This window comes from Fusarium tjaetaba (genome assembly GCF_013396195.1).
Source record: "Fusarium tjaetaba strain NRRL 66243 chromosome Unknown NRRL66243_c0000365, whole genome shotgun sequence".
Lineage (NCBI taxonomy): Eukaryota > Fungi > Ascomycota > Sordariomycetes > Hypocreales > Nectriaceae > Fusarium > Fusarium tjaetaba.
The window spans coordinates 32,008-45,232 of NW_023501561.1; the positions used below are offsets into that span (position 1 = coordinate 32,008).

The window sequence follows — 13,225 nt, forward strand, 5'->3', positions numbered from 1 at the left end:
GCGTAGTAGCCTGCTAGGCTGAGATCCGAAATTTACGATCGCGACTTGAACTCCCAAACATTGAGACAACTACAAATCTTTACAAAACGACTGCGCACCAATCGCAGACTACAGCGTACCCAGGCAACGGCTATCTATCTGAATTAAGCGCGTCGGTGGCAAACTCATGGTTATTTAAGTGCCAAGCGCCCCGAGCTTTGTCGAGAACATCGACGTTCTCTATCAATTCAACATAATATTAGTCTAGCCATCATGTCCGACGCAAATCGAGATGTGTCGCAGTACAAGTACTCGGCTATGTCGAACCTGGTTCTCCAGGCCGATCGTCGATTCGTTACAAGACGAACCGATGAGGCTACTGGTGATCCAGAGTCGCTGGCCGGCCGCTTGAGTATTCGAGATATGGGTGCTCGAGTTGCACGCGATGACGCGCCAAAACCGAAGAAACAACCTGGACTCCCCGAGATCGAGCGAGGCAGCCTAAGAGAAGGCGAAGATATCCTCGCACGAGAACAGCGCAAACGGAAGGCAGAGGCGCCTCAATCGATAGGTATCCTCGGAGCCAACGAAACTTTGGTGGAAGGCATCACATACCGGCCCCGAACAGCAGCGACGCGACAGACTTTCGATCTCATCCTTACCTCGGTGGCGAAAACTCTGGGCGACGTACCCCACGACATGGTTCGTAGCGCAGCGGATGCCGCCCTGGAATTTCTGAAGGACGATGATATGAAAGACCTGGATAAAAAGAGGGAAATCGACGATATCTTGGGTGTGACACTAAACCCCAAGGAATTTAATGAGTTGGTGAACCTCGGCAAGAAGATCACAGATTACTACACCCATGACGAGGACGAGGACGTTGCGATGGGTGGCGCCGACGGCGATGATGCTGAAATAGACGAGCGCCAGGGCGTCGCGGTCGCGTTCGATGAAGACGAAGAGGATGACGAAGGGGGCCTTGTTCATGAAGTCCGTGACGAATCTTCAGAGGACGAAGAGGAGGAGGAGGAGGAAGAGAAAGAGAAGACAGAGACTGCTGAAGGCAAGGAAGAAGATGCTGTTGCTGATGTTGGGGATGAGATGATTCTCGACTCGGCGCCTTCAGGTGGCAAACAAGACGAGAAAGACAAGCATAGCATACCAGCCCAAGACATCGATACATTTTGGCTACAACGACAAATCGGCACTCTATACCCCGACGCTCATGAGCAAAGCGACAAAACAAAGGAGGCTCTGAAGATCCTGTCAGGAGAACCTGGTGAGGATGGCGAGGAAAAGTCCTTACGCGATGTTGAGAATGATCTCATGGAGCTGTTCGACTACGAGCACCATGAGTTGGTTCAGAAGCTTGTTGAGAACAGGGAGAAGGTTTTCTGGCTTACAAAATTAGCACGAACACAGACTCCCGAAGAGCACGCTGATGTTGAGCGCGAAATGGTCTCAGAGGGTCTCCAATGGATTCTCAATGAACTCAATGGTAAAGACACTGCCGAGGGCAAGAGGGGCAAGATTGATATCAAGATGGATATCGATGTCCCAGCTTCCTTTACCACAGATGGACCCAAAGCTGAACGTGCCGAGGGCCAACTTGTCGGCGGACTTAAGCCTCGAAAGCTAATCAACCTAGATAATCTGGTTTTCGATCAAGGAAATCACCTTATGACAAACCCCAAGGTCCGGCTACCAGAGGGCTCAACCAAGAGGACGTTCAAGGGCTATGAAGAAATTCATATCCCTACTCCTAAGAAACGCAATGAGCCCGGCGATGTCTTGATACCCATTTCTGATATGCCGGAGTGGTCACGAAACCCCTTTAGCAAGAACCAGTCCTTGAATAAGATTCAGTCCAAGTGCTATCCTTCAGCATTCGACGACGATGGAAATATGCTTGTTTGTGCCCCTACCGGTAGTGGAAAAACCAATGTTGGTATGCTCGCTATTCTCCGGGAGATTGGAAAACATCGCAACCCTGAGACCGGCGATATCGATCTAGACGCCTTTAAGATCGTCTGTATCGCTCCTTTGAAGGCCCTAGTTCAGGAACAGGTCGGCAATCTGGGTGGTAGGCTCGAACCTTATGGTATTCGAGTCGCAGAATTGACAGGTGATCGTCAACTTACCAAGCAACAAATCGCCGAGACGCAGATCATCGTCACAACCCCCGAGAAATGGGACGTCATCACCAGAAAGTCCAATGACTTGACCTACACCAACCTCGTGCGCCTCATCATTATCGATGAAATCCACCTTCTCCATGACGACCGTGGCCCTGTACTGGAAAGCATTGTCAGCCGAACCATCCGCAAGACTGAACAAACCGGCGAGCCAGTTCGAATTATTGGTCTTTCTGCCACACTGCCCAACTACAAAGATGTCGCGAGCTTCTTGCGAGTGGACACGAAGAAGGGCCTCTTCCACTTTGATGGATCTTTCCGACCCTGTCCTCTGCGACAGGAGTTTGTTGGCGTCACTGACCGTAAACCTATCAAGCAGCTAAAGACCATGAACGACGTCTGCTACAACAAGGTGATCGAGCATGTGGGCGCAAACCGTAACCAGATGCTTATCTTCGTGCATTCCCGAAAAGAGACTGCCAAGACTGCTCGCTACATCCGCGATAAGGCCCTTGAGTCAGACACAATCAACCAGATCCTTCGTCACGATGCTGGTAGCCGTGAGGTCCTCAATGAAGCGTCTTCCCAGGCAACCGACCAAGACTTGAAGGATATTCTGCCATATGGTTTCGGCATCCACCATGCTGGTATGAGCCGAGCTGACAGGACAGATGTTGAAAACCTTTTTGCCCATGGTGCTATCCAGGTCCTGGTGTGTACTGCTACGCTGGCTTGGGGTGTGAACTTGCCTGCCCATACAGTTGTCATCAAGGGAACACAGGTGTACTCTCCCGAGAAGGGTAGTTGGGTTGAGCTCAGCCCTCAAGATGTCCTTCAGATGCTTGGACGTGCGGGTCGACCACAATACGATACTTATGGAGAAGGCATCATCATTACGACACAGAGTGAAATGCAATACTATCTCTCACTTCTGAATCAGCAGCTTCCGATCGAGAGTCAATTTGTCAGCAAGCTGGTGGACAACCTGAATGCAGAAATTGTCCTGGGCAACGTAAGGACTCGTGATGAGGGCGTTGAGTGGTTGGGCTACACATACCTCTTCGTTAGAATGCTTCGCTCGCCTGGACTTTACCAGGTTGGCGCAGAGTACGAAGATGATGTGGCTCTTGAGCAGAAGCGAGTTGACTTGATTCATTCTGCCGCCATGGTTTTGCGAAAGTCAAATCTCATCAAGTATGATGAAAAGACTGGAAAGCTCCAGTCAACTGAGCTTGGTCGTATCGCTTCGCATTACTATATCACATTCGGTTCTATGGAGACTTACAACAACCTCATCCAGCCTTCTATCACCACGATCGAGCTCTTCCGTGTCTTCGCCCTCAGTGCTGAGTTCAAGTATATCCCAGTTCGACAGGATGAGAAGCTTGAGTTGGCTAAGCTGCTGGGCCGAGTCCCAATCCCTGTCAAGGAAAGCATTGAGGAACCACACGCTAAGATCAATGTCCTTTTGCAGGCATACATCTCGCGCCTCAAGCTCGATGGCCTCGCGCTCATGGCCGACATGGTGTACGTCACGCAATCTGCTGGCCGTATCTTGCGCGCCATCTTTGAGATCGCAATGAAGAAAGGCTGGGCATCCGTTGCGAAGACTGCTTTGGACCTTTGTAAAATGGCCGAGAAGCGGATGTGGCCAACAATGTCACCTCTTCGACAGTTCCCCTCTTGTCCTCGGGATGTTATCCAGAAGGCTGAGAAAATTGATGTGTCTTGGAGCAGCTACTTTGATCTGGATCCTCCCCGTATGGGTGAGCTTCTTGGTCTTCCTCGAGCCGGCCGTACTGTATGTGGCTTGGTCAACAAGTTCCCGCGAGTTGAAGTCCAGGCTCAAGTTCAACCTATGACAAGATCGATGCTGCGTGTCGAACTGAGCATCACACCTAATTTTGAGTGGGACGATACTATCCATGGCGCCGCAGAGAGCTTTTGGATCATTGTTGAGGATTGCGATGGAGAAGACATACTTTACCACGACACCTTTTTATTGCGCAAAGAATACGCCGAGTCGGAGCAGAATGAGCACATTGTCGACTTCACCGTTCCTATCACGGATCCAATGCCTCCAAACTACTTCGTTTCGGTTATCTCTGACCGATGGATGCATGCTGAGACCAGGCTTCCTGTTCCCTTTCATAAGCTGATCTTGCCTGAGAAGTTCCCTCCTCATACAGAACTTCTTGAGCTCCAGCCTCTCCCCGTTTCTGCCCTCAAGGTATCAAGCTATGTTGATCTCTATCCTGCATGGAAGCAGTTCAACAGAATCCAAACGCAGACTTTCAACTCGCTGTACAAGTCTGATGCGAATGTGTTTATTGGAGCTCCCACAGGTAGCGGCAAGACTGTTTGTGCCGAATTTGCTCTTCTAAGGCATTGGACAAAGGGCGATGTTGGTCGTGCTGTGTATATTGCCCCCTTCCAAGAACTTGTTGACTCCCGCCTCCAAGATTGGCAGAAGAGGCTCAGCCATCTCCATGGCGGCAAAGAGATAGTGAAGCTTACCGGTGAGACAGCAACAGACCTCAAGCTGCTGGAAAAGGGAGACCTGATCTTGGCAACCCCAACTCAGTGGGATGTGCTGTCAAGACAATGGAAGCGACGCAAGAATGTTCAGACAGTTGAACTGTTCATCGCTGACGAGGTTCATCTCCTTGGCAGTTCTCAAGGTTATGTGTACGAGACGATTGTCTCTCGTATGCATTACATTCGCACGCAGACAGAATTACCCCTGCGAATTGTCGCATTGAGTGTATCGCTGGCGAACGCTCGAGACATTGGTGAATGGATCGATGCAAAGAAGCACGACATCTATAACTTCAGCCCACATGTTCGACCGGTCCCTCTTGAGCTTCACCTCCAGTCATTCACAAATACTCATTTCCCGTCTCTCATGCTTGCCATGGCCAAGCCCACGTATCTGGCCATCACACAAATGTCTCCTGACAAGCCTGCCATGATCTTTGTGCCCAGCCGCAAGCAGACTCGTGCAACTGCCCGAGATTTGTTGGCTGCAGCCTTTGCTGACGATGATGAGGACCGTTTCCTTCACGCTGAAGTAGAGCAAATGAAGCCTCTGCTTGAACGCATCAACGAGGAGGCACTCGCCGAAGCCCTCTCTCATGGTGTTGGTTACTACCACGAGGCTCTTAGCCAGAGTGATAAGCGAATTGTTAAGCATCTCTACGACAATGGTGCTATCCAGGTGCTTGTTGCTTCACGCGATGTTTGTTGGGAGCTCAACAGCACAGCTCATCTCGTGATAGTCATGGGCACACAATACTTTGAAGGCCGAGAGCATCGATATGTCGACTATCCTCTCAGTGAGGTGCTGCACATGTTCGGTAAAGCTCTTAGACCCTCCAAGGACGGCAGAGGCCGAGGCGTCCTTATGCTGCCCCAAGTCAAGCGCGAGTACTACAAGAAATTCCTAAACGAGGCCCTTCCTGTTGAGTCGCATCTGCACAACTACTTGCACGATGTCTTTGTGACAGAGATCAGCACCAAGATGATCGAGTCGGGCGACGATGCGATCAACTGGACTACCTTCACCTATTTCTACCGAAGGTTGCTTGCCAACCCAAGCTATTATAGCTTGACAAGCACAACGCATGAGGGCCTCAGCAACTACATGTCTGACTTGGTTGAGACGACTCTCCGTGAGCTGAGCGAATCCAAGATCATCGAGTTTGACGAGGATGACGGATCCGTGGCACCCCAAAACGCAGCCATGATTGCGGCATACTACAACATTTCCTACATCACGATGCAGACTTTCCTGCTCTCTTTGAGCGCTCGCACAAAGCTCAAAGGCATCATGGAAATCGTCACTTCAGCAACAGAGTTCGAGTCAATCCAGATTCGACGTCATGAGGATGGTCTGTTGCGACGCATTTACGACCGAGTGCCTGTCAAGATGTCGGAACCAGTTTATGACTCCCCTCATTTCAAATCCTTCGTCTTGCTCCAGTCTCACTTCTCCCGTATGCAGCTGCCAATTGATCTTGCAAAGGACCAGGAGGTCCTACTGTCGAGGGTGCTGAGCCTCCTTAGTGCCATGGTCGACATTCTGTCTTCGGAGGGACATCTCAATGCCATGAGCGCCATGGAGATGTCACAGATGATCGTTCAGGGAATGTGGGATCGGGACAGCCCTCTTAAACAAATCCCTCACTTCTCACCGGAGGTTGTCAAGGTGGCTAATGAGTTTGGGTACGTACTGACTGATAGACTGGACGGACCGTCAGCTAATATTGTTCGCAGAATCAAGGACATCTTTGATTTCATGGAAGCCATGAACCCGGATGAGAATGCCGATTACAACAAGCTTGTTAAGCGACTTGGCTTGTCACAAAACCAATTGGCACAGGCTGCAAACTTCACAAACGACAAGTATCCTGACCTGGAGCTTGAACATGAGGTTCTCGACGAGGGTGAGATCAGGGCAGGTGAACCGGCCTACCTGAACATCAAGATTGCTCGCAATTTGGAAGAGGAGGACGGTGATTATGACTCTACCGTACACGCACCATTCTACCCCTCCAAGAAGATGGAGAACTGGTGGCTGGTTGTTGGTGATGAGAAGACCAAGAGCCTCTTGGCCATCAAGCGGGTGACAATCGGGCGGGAACTCAACGTTCGCCTCGAGTACACTGTGCCATCACCAGGTGAGCATGATCTGAAGCTGTTCCTAATGAGTGATAGCTATGTTGGAGTTGACCAGGAGCGGGAGTTTTCGGTTACAGCAGCCGAGGGCATGGACGTGGATGACGATGAAGAGGACGAGGACGAAGACGAAGACGAAGACGAGTAGAAGCTCAAAGCTCACTCTGGATTACAATTACCCCGGCGATTGCCAACGATGGCGTTGTACACTATTGAAGACTACGAATGCGGATTTAGGAGATAATAATCGAATCTATCAACTCGGGACTGTGACTGAGATGTGTGTGTTTTTGAGATGAGTTGTCTGGATACAAGGCGAGTTGTGTGGATGTCTAATAATGCACCACGAGTGTGAAAGAGGCGCGATGTGCTGAGATCTAGTGTTCACAACGCCAAACGCGTCCAGACAGAGCTAGGCCCACGACGTGACATTTGCCGGGAATTGGGCAGTGAAGATGGTGAGAAAAGAGACTACGGACGCGTCCCTCCGATGGTCTTGTATACCAAGGCGTCGAATCAGCGTCGACTACGCGCTGGGCCTTTGATGTCGTGTGTGAGAGGGAGAGAGCCTGGGGTTGGGGATGACGCCGCCCGCAACGCAGCGCAAATGCCAGATGACCGTCACGTGATCGATGCTCTGGTGACGTTTGAAAGTGCTTCTGTTTCCCTTGCAAAGCCCAGTCCAGTCCCAGTCCAGCCCATCAACTCGCACCAGCGTTTTTTCCTCGTCAACCCCAACATCGCGGCACAACTCGAAGAGGCGCCCATCATCATCAATTGCGCAAACCATCACCAACGCATCATCGCCATCGCTCTACGAACCTTGCGCTCCATTGATACGCGCAATACAGCATCCGCTACGCGTTCGCCTATCTTTTGCGAGCTGGAATTCTTCTTCTGGCTCCTGTGACTTGTGACGAGCGAAGACATTATCACCGCTATTGCCATGGCCGATCAGATTAACGAGAAGCCTGAGGTTGAGGCAACTGCTTCGAGCGCGCAGGAAGTTCCTGCCGCAGAGAAGCCCACTGAGCCATCATCGATCGGAAACGAAGCCGCAAAGGCCGATGGCGAGGCAAACAAGGAAGACACAAAGACCGCTGAGGGTAAGTTATGATCACGAAGCATTTGCTATTCATTGCGCAATCGATCGCATTGCCATGGAAATCGCGCTTTGATTTCTCGTGTGCTCTGTCGCTCAGGCGCGTCCTTCCCTTTGTCAGATCCATGCTGACCACATCGCGCAACAGAAACCAAGGAAGCTGGAAACTCAGAGAAACCCGCCCAAGATAAAGACGCGGCCGAAGCACCAAAGGAGGACTCAAAGCCCACTGAAGACGGTGCAGATACCGAAATGAAGGACGCGACTGAGGCCCCGGCTGCCGGGGAGACCAAGCCCGAGAACTCCGCTCCATCTGCCGATGGTGAGACAGCAACCGAAAACGCCGCCACCGAGTCTGCCTCAGCTAAGGCGAAGAACAATAGACGAAAGTCGACCGGCGGTGGCAGCCGCAAGAGCCTGAGCAAGAAGGCCTCCAAGGCACGTCTCACGCATTTGGACGCCAAGCCTGGAGACCACTTCTTGGTCAAGCTCAAGGGTTTTCCCGCTTGGCCTGCCATCATTTGCGATGAATCAATGCTTCCACAAGCTCTTGTCGATAGCCGCCCTGTAGCTGCTGCGCGACCTGATGGCTCCTATACCGAGGCATATGCTGATGGTGGCAAACGTGTCAACGACAGAACCTTCCCAGTCATGTATCTCCATACGAACGAATTGTAAGTTGCATCTCATCACCGTTTCCGATCATTGCTAACCTGACTACAGTGGCTGGGTACCCAATACTGGACTTACAGAGCTCACTCCCGAAAAGGCCCGAGAGACCATCACCGAGAAAATGCGCAAGGATTTGAAGGAGGCTTTCTCGCTCGCCGCCGAACACAACTCTATCGAACACTACAAGGACGTGCTGAAGCAATTTCAAGATGAACTGCTTGCCAAGCAGCAAGCTGCTGCGACACCCAAGAAGAGCAAGAAGGGCAAGGCCAAAGCTGCTGACGAAGACGTCGAGATGGAAGACGTCGACGATGCTTCAGAGAAGTCCAAGTCCAAGAAGCGCAAGGCTGAGGATGACGCTAGTGTAATTCTCCCAACAGGGTGTCACTGATTCTTTTTGCTAACAAAACTAATAGACACCACAACGGCCCGAATCCGTCAAGAAACCCAAGATTAAGCTCAATACATCAACGCCCAAGGCTGCCAATGGTACTCCTAAGGTCAAAGAGGAATCTGCTGCCAAAGCCAAGGTCAAGGTCAAGAAGTCGTCTGATAAGAAGGCTGAGACCACCAAGAAGGCCAAGATGACACCTGAGGAGCGAAGGCATCACAAGGAGGTGAGATAAATGCAACTTTTCTTTTAAATCGATCAGTTTACTGACACCTCTACAGAAGGAAGTGTTATATCTCCGTCATAAGCTTCAACGAGGTCTCCTCACCAGAGATCAGCAACCCCAGGAATCAGAGATGGAGCACATGTCAGAATACGTCACCATGTTGGAGAATCTGAAGGATCTCGAGGTGTCCATCATTCGTGCGACCAAGATCAACAAGGTTCTCAAAGCTATTCTCAAATTGGAATCGATCCCCCGTGAGGACGAGTTCCATTTCAAGGACCGTTCCAAGGTTCTTCTGGACCAGTGGACTCAGCTACTGGCCACTGAAAATGCTACCCCTGCTCCCGATGCCACCAACGGCGTCAATGGCAAGTCGGAAGCCAAGCCAGATGACAAGAAGGACGATAGTGGCAAGGAGACTACTGAAGAACCAAAACCGGAGGCCACAAAGACGGAAGAAGCCAAGACTGAGAAGCCCGGGGAGACCGAGGAGGAGAAGATTGCGGAAACACCACAAGCATCAGCGTCTGAAGAGAAGAAAGACGAGGTGAGTTGAAAATAAGCCCTGTTGTCATCAGCTTGACTAACCGAAAAACAAGACCGTCGCCCCTCCTGAGCCTGTTGAAGCTGCAGCCTAAGTTACGGGTCAGCTCAAGGTGGTTTTAGAGCAATTTGTTTCATGGCGTCACGGTTACGGTCCACAAACACTGATTTTTTTTTCCTTCCGATTTTCTACTTTTTCTTATGCTTTTCTTGACAACTATGGTAAAAGTGACTTCGTCGCGTTGCGTCTTTTCAGTGTCTGTATGAATATCTGCCAAATCTGGCGGCAGGGGTGCGCCATGACTCTCTGGAGCCATAATGATCTCAGGAGTGACGGAGGCAAGAAACATCTTTTTGGAGGGACTGTACAAAGGGCAAAATCAGCAATACTGGGTCAGGGGACTCGCTTTACGTGGGTTTCTATAAACCAGTTTGGACAGGAGACGAGCATGGTATGGATGTCGAGACGGCATATGGGATTGGCGGCAAGCCAAGCGAAGCGAAGCAAGCTCTCGGAGATTGAGATGATGACATCGGAGAGGAGGCATATGAGAATGAGGATTTGGGGAGCAATAGCATACAGATGATGAATGGGACAAAAGAATTAGAAGCATTCTATATAAAATGTCTTGTTTGTTTGCGATGAATAGTATAGGAACCCATACAGGTCGTATATATCAGTCATTGTCTGTCTACCTAGGTATCATGCTTGCTTTGTGTGAAATCTGAGTGATTGTGTATGTATGTATGTAAGTATGGACACGATCTTCCTGGTTGTTGGGATACAGTGCGCAGTACAGTGCTAGTACGTCTATCCACTGTCCAAAACGCGTTGACCATTCACCCTCATCAATCCAAGCTCAGGAGCTTCTCCATCCTTCAAGACTTCAATAACTTGTGCAGCATAAATCTGTTGATTATGGCCCGTGAAGTCGTCAACCAGGACACATACAGCCAAGAGGATCATCAGGTAATCAAACCCTAATCATGAAACCTGTCCAATGCCTTTCACTAACTCGGTTAACAGGTCGCATATATATTTGACCCTGAAAACGATGGGACACGCCAAAAGCCAGTCAAGCGCAGGAGACGATCTAAGCAGGGCCAGGACTCTGCAGAAGTGGTGAAAGACTCATCAGCTTTTGTGCCTCTTCTCAATGGTGCTGAGAAATCCGAACTCGTCAAATTAAGGGAGAGATTGTTCCAGGAGAGCTGGGCCAAGATTGATGAACGGATCGAGGTGAGTGGACGAAGCTTGTTCACCGGATTTATCACTCACATGGATCAGAGAATACTCAAAACTTCAAATATCGAGACTCTCAATGAAGTCAGCGACTTTGCCAAAGACGCGGTGACAGAATCGTAAGAGTCGTACTCCTGATATACCTGCAGCCCCTAATATTTGAATAGTGGGGATAGAATCCCTTCAGCATTCATCATCACAGGACCTAACATCGCATCACAAGATCTGCTTTTTCAACAATTATCGGAGACACTTCAGCAAACAACGTCGAGCAAGTTTGTTGGTTTGCGGTCATCAGAGGCATCGACGCTGAAAGCCACTTTGAAGAAGATTATTCGAGACGTCACAGCCAAGGCCTCAACTGATGAGGAAGATGATCTTGAAGTCAGGGACGGTCGAGAGGTAAGTTATCTGCATCTTCACGGAACAACACTCATTCTCTACAGGGACGGAGGTATCTCGACTATGATCTTGAGGCACTGTATGCATTTATCAGGCCCCAAAATGTAGAGCATGTGTTTGTCGCCTTTCAAGACAGTGAAGGGTTCGACAGCAGTTTATTATCGGATCTGATCATTCTCTTCAAGTACGTCTCTGCCTCAGATACCTCTGTGTACTGCTGCTAACACGTGTGCAAGCTCTTGGCGCCCTCGTATACCTTTTACTCTCCTCTTTGGTATCGCCACATCAGTCGAGCTTCTCCAAGCCAGACTACTCAAGACTTCCTGTCAGCAAATTTATGGAGCGCAATTTGACGTAATTCAGACCTCGGCCATTCTCGAGACAGTGTTTAAAACAGCGGTAGCAACATCTGATGCTCCTGTCGTACTGGGTGCATCGCTCATCCGCAGCCTGCTTGATCGTCAGCACGACCAGGTTTCAGGCATCCAGACGTTCACTATGTCGTTGAAGGTGAACTTGGACCAGATAACATAAACAAGTCTCATGTCAGCTAACAAATAATAGTACGCTTATATGTGTCACTTCTATGCGAACCCACTCAGCGTTCTCGAGCATACCGCATCGTTACAAGCTGAGCATATCGAGGCCATTCGGCATACTGATTCTTTCAGGGAAAATGTTGAGCAGGCAGTAGAATCTGGCATCATGGATAATGTGCAATACGCCAAAGATTTGCTTGAGAACGACGAGTTTCTCGTTTCGCAAGTTCAAGATAGCCTGGCGCGTCGTCAAGAGTCCGTTGAGGATTTCTTGCGGTCACTTCTGATTCTGGGAGAAACAGAATCGCAAGACATTGAGTTCTCAAGAGCATATGCGGAAGCGTTGGATGAGGGCGTTTCAATTACGGAGGACTCGAGAGCTATTGAGTCGGTCCGGCGTATGGACGTCAGCGAGCTGCTGGTAATGCTTCGCAAGGCTGTATCAATCTTGCAGAAGGGAGACAACGGCTTGCTTCTTGGTCCAGCATCGAAGCAAACGGACATTGAATTTCGAGATGCATTGGCAAGACAGCTTATCAATCTGGAAGAGCTACAATCAAGGGCAGAAGAGCAGGAGATTACACTACGGAGCAAGTACAGCGGACAGAGCAAAGTGATGCGCACAACTGTGATTGCACAAAGAGTTCAATTGAGTCAAGACTCGGCGGCACTGACAGACGAAGACAAGCAACTTACTCAGGCCGTCGACGACATCACGGAGCTATTGATCAGGCATGTTCAGTTTGTGAGGCCCAGGTCTCTTTTGTTGTCGGAGAGCTGGTTATACGATTCCCGAGCTCCATCGCGAGACGTGTTCGTGCCTCGACCACGGGCAGTTCTAGAACGCAGCCTCACGAGGCCGCACGACTATTTGTCATGCTCATGCTGCAAGCCAGGCGATGGAGAAACGCCGGCCACTCTGCCGGCCACGGCGCTCTTGTACCGGCTATACACAGAGACCGGGAGCCTCATCAACGTGGCAGATCTCTGGGCAGCATTCTCAGCGCTTGTAGGCGAGGAGGAGACAGACGAACGCAGGTCGCTGGTGATGTTTTACCGTGGGCTGGCTGAGCTGAGGGCTTTGGGATTTGTCAAAGCAAGCAAGAAGAAAGCGGACCACATTGCCAAGCTGAAGTGGCTCTGATTATGGAGAATTACGATTGCATTGGTCGACAAAGTTTGAGAAGGAGAGACATGGCGAGAAGATTGAAGACAAGACTGCAACCGCCAAATGGGGATGGTCCTTTGTATTTGAGGGGATGAGACGGGATTAACCACGTCTGGAAACAGGTTTTTGTTTTGGGGGGGAGGGA

The 13,225-nt window shown here is 50.2% G+C and overlaps 3 protein-coding genes across 3 annotated transcripts; all 3 read left to right on the forward strand.

The window, feature by feature from the left end:
• Positions 1-252: 252 nt before the first annotated feature.
• Positions 253-7,704, forward strand: FTJAE_12860 (pre-mRNA-splicing factor brr2; the record flags this gene model as incomplete). Its single annotated transcript, XM_037345945.1, has 3 exons — positions 253-6,341; positions 6,393-6,938; positions 7,176-7,704. 3 exons carry the CDS (start codon positions 253-255, stop codon positions 7,702-7,704), a joined length of 7,164 nt encoding a protein of 2,387 aa, XP_037200116.1.
• Positions 7,705-7,740: 36 nt separating this feature from the next.
• FTJAE_12861 (PWWP domain protein) lies at positions 7,741-9,823 on the forward strand (the record flags this gene model as incomplete). Its single annotated transcript, XM_037345946.1, has 6 exons — positions 7,741-7,900; positions 8,045-8,570; positions 8,620-8,932; positions 8,985-9,185; positions 9,241-9,732; positions 9,785-9,823. 6 exons carry the CDS (start codon positions 7,741-7,743, stop codon positions 9,821-9,823), a joined length of 1,731 nt encoding a protein of 576 aa, XP_037200117.1.
• Positions 9,824-10,647: 824 nt separating this feature from the next.
• On the forward strand, positions 10,648-13,056 carry FTJAE_12862 (origin recognition complex subunit 3; the record flags this gene model as incomplete). Its single annotated transcript, XM_037345947.1, has 7 exons — positions 10,648-10,698; positions 10,756-10,968; positions 11,017-11,090; positions 11,139-11,373; positions 11,418-11,557; positions 11,610-11,883; positions 11,938-13,056. 7 exons carry the CDS (start codon positions 10,648-10,650, stop codon positions 13,054-13,056), a joined length of 2,106 nt encoding a protein of 701 aa, XP_037200118.1.
• Positions 13,057-13,225: the final 169 nt, after the last annotated feature.